Source organism: Glossina fuscipes, unplaced genomic scaffold (assembly GCF_014805625.2).
Source record: "Glossina fuscipes isolate IAEA_lab_2018 unplaced genomic scaffold, Yale_Gfus_2 2, whole genome shotgun sequence".
In the NCBI taxonomy this organism is placed as follows: Eukaryota; Metazoa; Arthropoda; class Insecta; order Diptera; family Glossinidae; genus Glossina; species Glossina fuscipes.
Genome location: NW_023998416.1, coordinates 11,364,442 through 11,376,004, shown reverse-complemented (window position 1 = coordinate 11,376,004; position 11,563 = coordinate 11,364,442). Strand labels below are relative to the sequence as shown.

Genomic DNA, 11,563 nt, shown 5'->3' with positions numbered 1-11,563 from the left:
CATGCAGCCAAGTAGATAAGAAACGCGACTATCAAGTCGGCTTGTCCGGGTCTAATTCTCAGTGCAGTCGATCATACTTGGCTTGTGGGTCGCAGCTAAAGTGAGAGCTCTGTCTTGTAAACTCATAGCACCTACCAATTGGACGCACACTTCTCTGGTTGAGGCTGTTCCCTCTCTTTCTTTCTCCTTACTCACTGTCACAATGTTACACGTAAAGAGCACGTTCCTTCAAGGAATCGCCATATTATATATACATACGTGTAAGTGGGTTATTTTCAAACTAAACTATGTAGGTTAATTTGCTTTAATTGAGTTTTCTGTCACGCGAACTGCCGCTCGATCTATTGTATAAATCTAGTTAGCGTTTAATGTTCGACTGAAGCGATCAATAAGTTTGCACATCTTTGCGTACAATATAAATGCGTTTGCCAAGAACAGTTAGTTACTCCAATGGTCGATATGCATTTTGTTTTTCTATCCTTTTGCTTTTGTTGCATATTTTCTTTGGCCATAGATGTGCAGGGCACACGAACTTTGCAAGGAAAAAAAAAAAAAAACAAATTTCATTTTTAATAAAACATGTATTTGATCCCTGCGGCACACACATTCTAGGTAAAAGAAACTTTGAATTAAAATTAATTTACGACAAATTAGATAAAATTGCTTAAAATTTTTATCATATATATTTTAAAAAAAAGGTTTGAAATGAAAGGTTTATTAAACCAAGTTGACCATATGATATTCTCACTATTTACGCCTTACATATGTGTATGTATATATATATATATGCATATATGTACATATTAAATATTACCACTTGTTGTTCGCTACATGCGATTGTTATAAGTTCATGTTTATGCATATAAATTCTGGTATGTATACGTTGCTTGCATGCATTTTATAATCACATTTTGTTTACATTAAGCAAAACATTGTGGAAAAAGCAAAAGACAACAGAAAGCAAGAATGTCATGTTCGCATTTAAACGAATCTTAGATACCTGACATTTTCAATAAATTTTACATGGCTTAATCAGTCGACTTAGATCATGTTATTCGACTCATTCACCGTTTGGTTATAACAAAATCAAGCGCATTATCCGCTTGCATTTAATAGCAATTGTAGATTATGGAGGATATAGTAATGTTTGATTCTTTCAGCTTTGGTAAAGGCATTCATATCTCTTATGAAATTAGACTTTTTTTATAAATGCACTGAACTTTTTAATTCTAGATCTACCAAGCAAGTCATTCGGTGTCTTTACTAATTTTCGTTCTTCAAAAAATTGCTTACAAGACCCGTTATGTTCTAAAATTTTGTGTTGGCTTTTTTTTGCATGAAAAGGCTTTTGAATGTCTATGTTCAGTTTGCCATAACCGCAACCATAAAGGTAGGAAGCTGAAATGTGGTACATAGGTTGCGTGATCGATGAAGCAACCAAGATTAAAAAATGGTCGAGATCTGCCCATATATGCGCCCACATTAGATTAGAAACTGAGACTGAGACCAGCTGCCCACATAGTCTTTAGAACTGCATGTCTGTTCGGTCCGAAAATGGTTATGATCGGTACACTTATATGTCAGCTAACGTCACTCAATCTTTAACATTTTAATTTCAACTCATTTCCAATTTATTCTAACGCATATTAGGATATTCTTTCCCCCAATTTGAAATATTATAATTGGTAGGCGATCCCTTTTAATAGAAATAGGCATACGCAAAATTGCGCCAGCGCTGGTGTTAGTAGTAGTAGGTGACAGATGGATCAGCGGGCTGTTAAGAGCAGAGTCTATATATTCCAGATATCCGCCATTTGTATTCACCAGGCTGATGAACAAGCATTTTTGAGCGTTAGAAACGAAATAGCAAAGTCTTTCCACGGTTATGAGAGCATAAATAGCAAAGAAGAAATTGGTCTTAGACTTGATACATTTATGTTGAATATTTCTTAATAAGAACAAAATTTATACATTTACGAACGATCACTGCTGGTAGGTTACTCCAAGGGCGATAGTTCGATCGAAGGGCGATAAGTCGCGGTTGTGTGTCGTGTGGCATGCAGGCGAATGAGGGAGAACGCTGATAAAAGCGAGTCGTGTTGTAAAAGACCATGTTTGGTGGACTTATCCGTTTTGTTTCTTTGGAACATTAGTCTTTCATATATCGATACCTAAGCACAGCACATCCGACGATAGTAAAGCGACTAGGGTAAGAAGCTGAAACCTTTTAGCTGTCAATCACGATGGCAAAAATTAAGATAAACATCTAGAACTTGCCATCTATATGCTTAACTAAGGGTTACGCATAAAGCCTACAAGCGCATATTTTGAACAGATAATCTCCTTACAAAGATAATCTCCTAGCAACTTGTGAACATTTACAATGACGCTCTGAAGTATCAATAACAAATAATCATATGTAGCTTATAGCCTACAGAAGACATTCTAATGTCAACCTGTACACGTACTTCCTAGAATCACCTACCAAACCAACCGATGTAATATCAGTCCTGATCCCATTGAAAAAAAACAATTTTTCGTTCTTTTTTCTTATTTTAGGATGGTGGGTAATGACAATTCGCCTTAAGGCGAATGTAATTTTCTTTATCTTTATCCTTCATTTCTACTGCGTACACGAACAGAGAGAGAGAGAGAGAGAGAGAGAGAGAGAGAGAGAGAGAGAGAAAGAGTTGTAATAATGTGTACATAGTTTAAATATTCGTAATCAATTATAAAAGCATGTCAAAGACTATATTGTTAGGGTTGTTAAAGTTAATTTATGATGAAGAAAAAATGTGTTGAACATAGAATAAATTAAAAGAAATTTAATGCTTTTCATTTGATATTCGAAGCAGTAAAACTCAACGTAAACTTTTGTAATAATTTATCGACTTAAAAGATAACTTAAAACTTGATTATGATAACCTTGTCCATAGGATTGTTATATCACATATAAATGCATAATTATACCCTAAATCACTTGTGTACAAGGATATATTAAGTTTATGTGGTATATCCGCATGCAACACCCAGAAAGACTTGCAACTTATTATAACTTATGAAAAAATTAATTTCCATTTCGTTAACAATACTTACTAATACATATCAGAGAATATTAAGGTTTGAAATGAAGTTCGGCATGTCCCTCTATTCACTATTTTGCTGGAAGCCTTGGAATGATACGCATGGCAAGGGTGCTCCTAACTCCGTAATAATGAATATGATCGAGACGAAAATGCAAAGATCCTAAAAGCCAAAGACACCACAACACGCCGAATTTTGAAATATCGCCGACAATTACTTGGAATTTATGACATTTGAACCGTTTATTACCAAAGTGGCCTAAGTCTATTTTCCAAAAAAAAAAATCAAGAAATCTTGCAATGTTTACATTATTACGCTGCTGGTTAATGATATGCGAAATTGTTAATTTGGAGATATTTTAGTTAAACTTATTGGGTGCTATGAAATATCAAACTTTTTTTTTTTATTCTGGTAGTGCCGTTGTTTTTGACATCTATGTCGATTTCTATGCCTTTATAATAAGCTGCCGTAAAGTTACAGGTGTCTTGCAAACATACAAAAAATAGTTTTTCAATGTTTACTATACGACTTTGAAACGGGAGCGCAATTACCGAAGATGGGATTTGGATCCACGCATACAGCCCAGAAACAATCGGTCAATCGAGCGAACATGGTGCAAAAAATGAGCCAACGACGGAAAAAACGACTCGAAAGTCGCTCAAAATGGCAAGAAGATGTTAACAGTTTTCTTCGATTATTGTGAGATTGTGCACTATCCATTCCTTCCGTCGGATTAAATTATTAGTATGGAATATAATTTGAGTTTTGTGCAGGCGACGAGAATGATTTGAACGAATTAGGAACGATTTTTCATTTTATAAACATAGTGACTTAATATTTTGGTCACAGAATAAGTCCCATTTTGAGAGATTGAATTGGATGGGGAGAATATTATAGGATAGAATTTCACGAAATCACAGTTTTGTATTTTATTACCATTTAATATATAATTTTATTATAACTTTAACTATGCGAGTAATTGAAGGCATAAAAAATATTGCATGAGATTATTGCAAACACAGCCACTTAAGATATATTCTAAAAAACACAAAGCATGAGGAAAAATGTATTGCATGAGATTATTGCAAACTCAGCCACTTAAGATATTCAATAAAAAGCAAGAATGAATGAGGAAATAACATTCAAAAGTCTGGGATATGTTATAATGACCAGTCATCAGATTGCAGAACTTTATAGTTCAACTAGAGGCGACCATTACTTAATATATGTCTTACGTCTTACTATAAATTTATTCGCTGTTGTTATTTGATTTGTGAAAGTGCGCTATTAAGATGGAAAGAAATTAAAAAAATATTTACCTGATTTGCCAACATCAGCATTGCCAATAATAGCAATACGTACTCGCGGTATAGATGATTTTTCTTCAGCTTTCATCTTGATAATGACTATAAGAAATAGAAATCACAAAGAAAACAAATATTAAAATTAAAGAAAATATGAAACAAAATGTTTTTTTTTTTTTTTTCTTAACCCAGACACATTTGACGTAGATCGCGACAAAAAACAAATTATCTTAATATATAATAATAAAATTATTAGCTAAATGAAAAATAAATAAAAATGAGTTAAATATATATATATATTTTTTTTTTTATCTCTCAAAATGAGAAAATAATTAACTGCTTTTAAATCGCTTTATTAAAAGATATGTTCAGTTTTTTTAGTTTGTTCTATAAACATGAATAAGACATACTCGCAATTTTGAATACTTTACGAAATTGCACTTATTTTATCGCTTTAAAGAATATTGACTAATGGAGAAAATTTTCAAAAATCGATAACATTATATCCGGACGCAATGCTTTTTCTTTTTGCCAATTTCAAGAGTAATAAACTTTATTGTTATTAGATGTGGAAAGAAAGAACATTGAGTATCTATGGGGGCGTATATTAGACATCCGCTACCGAACATTGAAACATTGCAATTTTTATTTTAAATGAAAAACTAAAAATTTATTAAATAAACATCTGCTTCCATATAAATAATTTATAACAATGAAAAATATTATTGTTGAGGGACCCTTTCGTTCTTAAAACATTATAATTTTGAAAAGCTTCGCGACATTAGTTCTTCTTGTTGTTTTCCCTTTGTTTTCTGTTAATTTCACTCAAATTATCTTTTCGATAAATAGCTTGAATAATTAAGTTCAAGCTGTAGGTCGCAGATTAATAACCAAACTGCAAAAGATTAAAAATTTTTTCGATTTTTCAACTTTTTTCCTTTTTGTTGTTTCCGCTTTTGGAATATAAAAAGTCATAAATTCGATAGCTTGTCTACAACTGAGACCGTCACATTCATATATCATATATTTACAAACCTGCAAGACTTCTTTTTCTCCCTCTCCATCTTCTAGATGCATTTAATATAGTAATGAAATTATTGTTGTAATTGCCATAAATGTATGCAGGTGTTTGCTCTTGCCAGATCGGAGGAATTAAGCTGACTGCGCATGGAGCAATATTCAGCTTTTTGCCACAATTCATGTGATCTAACAGTTAGTCACAGAGGATCGGTTAGACAGATGCCTTAAAGTCTTGACTTAAAACCTTAGATTGGAGAAGAAATTCTTTACTTAAAGAAATCTACATATATGACACGGAGAGTATCGTGGTTTACTCTCTCTTGCTGATGTATACCTAAGTGGGAAGGAATGGAACCTGGAATGGTTTTCTTTAGAAGACTTTGTCCTTTGCCCTAAAATAATTTTCGGCCCCATTACAAGTTCAATGAATGTTTCAGACCATTTTAAAATTAATAAAAATTATATTGTCTAGATCTGGGTACTTAAAATTTGAGCAAAGCTAATAACAAATTGCTCTCCCCCACTCTCTCTCTCTAACTCTCTCACTCTACAGTTAAACTTAAAAAAGATAGTTTGGGTGTATTTTACAAAAAAGCAAGTAAAATAAAAACGGAAAAGAAGAAGAAGAACAATAACAAATGATAAAAACTTATTATTATAATTTTGAAGTACGTAAGTTTGTCTAAAGAATGCATGGAATTTTTATAATATTTTCCTTTCTTATGAAATATTTGCATAGAGGCAGATGTTTGCTAAATAAATTTTTAGTGATTTTTATTAAAATTCCGTTTTTCATGCTTAAACTTTCATTTATTATTTTTATAAATTTATTCTTTCTAAAGATGATTTCATTTCGCAACAGTAATATATATTAATTTGGATTTTTTTTTTTTGTAAATAAAAGAAAAGAAGAAGAGATACGCGAAAAAAAATATGATTAATTTAAATAGTAATGGAAAAGTACTTAATATATATATATATTTACATTCTATATGAATCTCGCCCTCTGTCTTTGTCAGTTTGCGCGTCTTTTCGAAATGTAAACACAATTTTTGCCTTTATTAAGGGGAAGATTTTTTGTTTATTTATTAAAAATATATAAAAGTTTTTAATACTGTGTTTGAATTCTTTCCCGTTGATATTCGAAAATAAATATTATACCAAAAAAAAAAAAGAAAGAGATATCGATGTTTACACACACACACACACACACACACACATGCAGGCATTGTGTTTATTTGATAAATGGTAAATATTGAAAATCAAAGAATAAAAATGTGAACAGTTGCTGCCATTAAAAATAAATGGAAAATTTAACACCCACTACCAAGCATTAGGCGAATGCTAATTCTGTCATATCGTTTAGTATGTGAAAAAAAATTTTTAGCTTGACCTAGCGTCACTTCGGAAAGCACGTTAAAAGAAGAAACCAATTGTGCAGAGCAGCAGTTTATTACGGTTCCGCCTTCTTTTCAATAATTGTCAAGTGTAACTGGGGAAAAGCATTTAAATACAAATTATCTTAATGTTAAATGCATTGCTAAAGACGATTAGATTTCATTGGTATTTATTTTAACTTTTTAACTAAGGATGAGTATATACCGGCGACCTCTTATTATGGATATGAAGTGATGAATCCGTAAAGAGATAAAATATATTCTTGGGTATTATTGATCAAAAGATATAGATTGACCGTTTAATGCTTGGAAAATTTCACCTTTTCTTTGATAAATTCTCATTATTTGCAACAGGAGTGAACTCAACAAAAGCATTGTGCATCAATATACTTGAACTAATAGTAGTCAAGTTGGCCAAATGAATTCTATTCGTATGATAGTGCGTTGGTAGATGATATTAAAATAGATTAGCAGAAGGGGTTGTTGCAGCATCAGCAGAAATGGTAAAATGAGAACATTATGTGATTTACGATCAGATTTAGGCACTGCTGAGCGTTAACAAATTTCATATATTGCCCGAAACTATGTGGTGTGAAATATTTATGCCTGCTGATCGTTTAGAAAGCAAACACAACAAGTTAAGAAAAAATTCTACAGGAACTGCGTCGTCATAACAATGTACTACTTCTCAACTTTCCAAATCTAATGCAGAATAGTTCTCCATAATTGCAACGCGGACGCTCGGACATCTTTAGAACCACTGACACCTAAAACACCGAATTGGCTGATGCCAGGCAGTCGCCCACAAAATGCCCTTTATATATGTATAAACATAGTGGTAGTCAGAGCGAAATAAGCGGGGGAGAGGAGGTAATGGTCTTCTTTTCTCTACTCTACTGGGTGAAGAATAAAATCTTGTTTCAAAACAATATAAATCAAATTTCGAGGCGTACTTGATCGGGATGAGATTCTGAACCGAATCCCAGTTAAATCCCCCGCGATACTTAATGTTGAAAATATTAAGTTAAAAAGCTAAAGTTTATTAAGAGATTCGAATGAATCGGGAAATCGGGGGATTCATCAGTTGTTATCAGTGGGGGAATCGGGGAATTTATCAGTTGAAGTCGTTGCGTACTTCTAACGGTCTACGATTTTGTACAAATATTTTTCAAAATCATGTGAAAAATTTTTTTCAAAAAAATTGAAAGGAAAAACTATGTCCGCATAAGTGTAGCCGAGTTGTAGGTTCAAATCTCAAATGCGGTAGAGTTTTCATTTTAGGCGAGCATATGATCAAAATTATCCGGCAGCCTTTAAGTCCATACTTTGGAAATTTGTTTACAAAATATATATATATATATAGACAATGAATAAATAAATAAAAGTAAAGTGCATTCTTTTGCTTGGAATGGTTTATTTTCTTAAAATGCTTTAAATTTACATCAGCTGATAAATGTTTTCGAGCTCCAACGATGAGTGTTCAATAGTCAAGTTAAAAAGGCATGCGGTTTTTCGATTCTTTTTGATTTTTCATCATTTTGTGAAAAATTCCTTAATTCATTTTATGCAACACAATAGAATACATAATGAATTTATCTAAGCATCATTAACCCTAAATAATTAGATGTGTTGCAATTATTTGTTGGTAAACATTTTTCAAAATGTGTGTGTGTGCGAAGCTATCTTAATCTTTGTGGTTAGCGAGAAGTAAGGAATTCATTTAATTGCTTAATAAAAAAAAATTTATTAGTTTGTTGACATTAAGACGAATGAAAGACTCGTCACTGAATGTTGCATAAGCAAAAAAGAAGAAAGGAATTAAAAAAAAAAGTTTATATTCACCTAAAGGCATTCTCTGTATATACAGCTTCTTAGCTAGATGTTGTGTGATATGCAATAAATAAATATTTCCATTTCAAAAATCTATTGAAAATATTTTCATAAATCACTATGGATTATCCAGATTGTAGAGTATCGTAGATTTTGGATAAATGGTAAATTATTGAAGAAATTTTTTTAAAATTTTTAATAATTTTTACGGCTTTTTTCTTATGGGAAAGCTTTTAACTGAATGATAGCCGATCGCCAAAAGTTATAAGATACGCTTATTACTAATATAGTTCACTTAGATCAAAGAAATAAATCGTAGGAGTATTAGCAACCAAGACTATAGGCTCTTATTTCTTCTTAAAAGGCAGACTGCACGGTTTGAGATGTCGCTTTGAATAGGCCTATCCAGGTACTTCAGGGGCTATCTATAGGCCAAGATGGTTTTTCGCATATTGAAAACGTTTGGGTATTCACCAAGTATATGTTTAATAGTAAGATTTTATCCACAAGTGCAAAAAGGGGGAGTCGATTTTTTAGGGATTCATTGATGTGTTGCAAGATCAAGACCAAGACGGGTTCTGTTCAAATGTTTTAATCTTGATTTTTTTGTGGTCGATTTGATGTGCGGATCGAATACGGTTAGGATTATCATGCGGGTAATGTGGATTGTATCTCTCACAATGTCGAGATATGATAAAAAGACAGAAAATGTTAATTTTTTTATTTGTTTAATCCTAAGAAAATTGTTATTATGATTGAACCTATAATAATAAATAATAACAAGAAAAAAAAAAAAAAATGATATAAAAATTACTATAAATCTCGTTTTCCCACGTTATGCTGAGTACGCTCTATTTTTTGTTTTGTCCTGAGGCGGAGCTTAGAAGATCACAGCGCTTGTAGCCAATGGTACGGTCGAAAGTCGAACTACATTCGAATTGGTCGCTTTTAGGAGATAGTAAAGCAACGAAATGAACGGTCTTAACTATCGAGTCCTTCATGTCTAGTCTATAAGAAATAAAACAGATCTTACTGTTTTTCACCAAAATAAATCATTTCCAATCATTTTTTGTTTTATTTTTAATTACTATGAAGGTCACGAGCAAGTAAAGAAGTGCCATGAATGATTTTGGGTATCATTAGACATAGAATTTATCATGAAATTTTATCATGAGTTTGAGATATTTCCCTAACCGATTTGTGATATTTGAGATGTAAAGCCAATTATTTTTATGGGCTTAAATGGTTCCCCGTAAAAATATTCAAGAATGACATAAGAACATAGCAACTAAAAACTTTAAGCGGGTTTTTCCCGCAACGCAATTTTTCCGAAGTAGAAAAAACTAATAAATAAAATAATTTTCATTTATAATATGAGAGGTAAAGCATCCATTTATCCATTATCCATTGAGATACGTGGAGCTCGTTCACGTTGCGTAGCGTAATATCTAGGATTTCTTCAAGTCCAAAGATCAGTGAAGCTTTCTACATAGTCTTTTGTATACAAAGATCTATTCAATGTTACAGACTATATGAAAAACTTAGTATACCTTTAGTTTTCAGATTGTAAGCATGTTATTGTCGAAACATTACCTGGTGGTAGATAAAGTATCTTTTACAAAACATATTACTATAAATACTTCCCGCCAAAAAAATATAAATTTTCGTTATTTAGCATTAATTGGAAATGTTTTCCTTTGTTTTGTGTTTGTCGTTGTTGTTGCTGTTGTTTTAATAAAGCTTATTAATACGATTCGTATAATTTCAAATTTATACTTTAACCATTAGATAGATGTATTAAGAGAAGTAAAGTCATTAAAAAATTTTATTTACTCACGCCTTCATTCAAGACATAAACATACTGATATTCAATTTACTTTACGATTAATACGTATATGCGTATATATATATATGTATATATATATGGGCATATATGTTTGCGAGTTATTTTTAAATTATGTAAACATTATATTTGAGAAAAATTCGAAAAAAAATTAATGAAATATTTTTACTAGATACTCAATAATTTATTTTCAATATCTGATGAAACAATATTGTTACTTTATCATATTATCGACCGTAATTTATGCTCGATTTAATTGTACATTCATATCGGTCGATAATATGATTAATTACATAAAAAAATAAAAGGAAAATGAAAGAGAGATTTTCATGTTTTATAAAAATTTTTTAAATGAACACAAAAACATACCTTTTATTTTTGGAAAGATTTTTCTTCTTTTTTTTTTTTTTCCTTCTAGACATGAATCATGTTTATGTACTCGCGAGCGTAAACGCCTACATAAATATATATATGTACATATACATATATATATATATATATATTGCTTATATATAAATGTATACATGTACACGTAAAGACATTTTTATAAAATTGTTTATATATGTCTTGTCACTGAAACGTTCTACAGAGGCGCTTAAAAAAGTTATTTCTTTTTTTTTTAGAGACAAAAAAATTAATTGTTGAAAATATCGCTTTAGCTAAATTGCTTTATTGCATTCAATGAAAGTTTTTAAATCAGGCACTAATCATTCATAATTGATGACGGTATGACGGACGTCATACGAAAATTCTTGCAGTTTTGTTCCATCTCGTCAGTATGCATATCAGTAGTTTTATGGAACGAATAGAGATATTAAATGAAAATATAATATACCTCGATGAGCGTAGGGGACAAGTCTTTAAAACTATAGAAGATATGCTTCTTCACACCTAGTCGTGTCTTATGAAGAAACATATATTGATTATTTTCACAAACCGTTCTGAGGATGGTTGGATTTGTTAAGACCGCTTGATTCAAATTTATGCGAAAAAAAGACTCAAATTTGCTATTCAATCAACGCAACGTGCAGCAAGCCCCGAAGAATATACCAAGCTATCATCAGAAGATTTCAAAGCGACTTGGC

General features: G+C 31.5%; 1 protein-coding gene across 1 annotated transcript in view; it reads right to left on the bottom strand.

The window, feature by feature from the left end:
* LOC119634211 (ras-related and estrogen-regulated growth inhibitor-like protein) overlaps nt 1-11,563 on the bottom strand; it is a 40,682-nt gene that overhangs the window by 13,007 nt on the left and 16,112 nt on the right. Inside the window, exon 2 of the mRNA XM_038028245.1 lies at nt 4,404-4,490. Within this exon, the coding sequence (XP_037884173.1) occupies nt 4,404-4,479 (76 nt within the window). The 5' untranslated portion in view covers nt 4,480-4,490. The remainder of the gene's footprint in view (nt 1-4,403; nt 4,491-11,563) is intronic.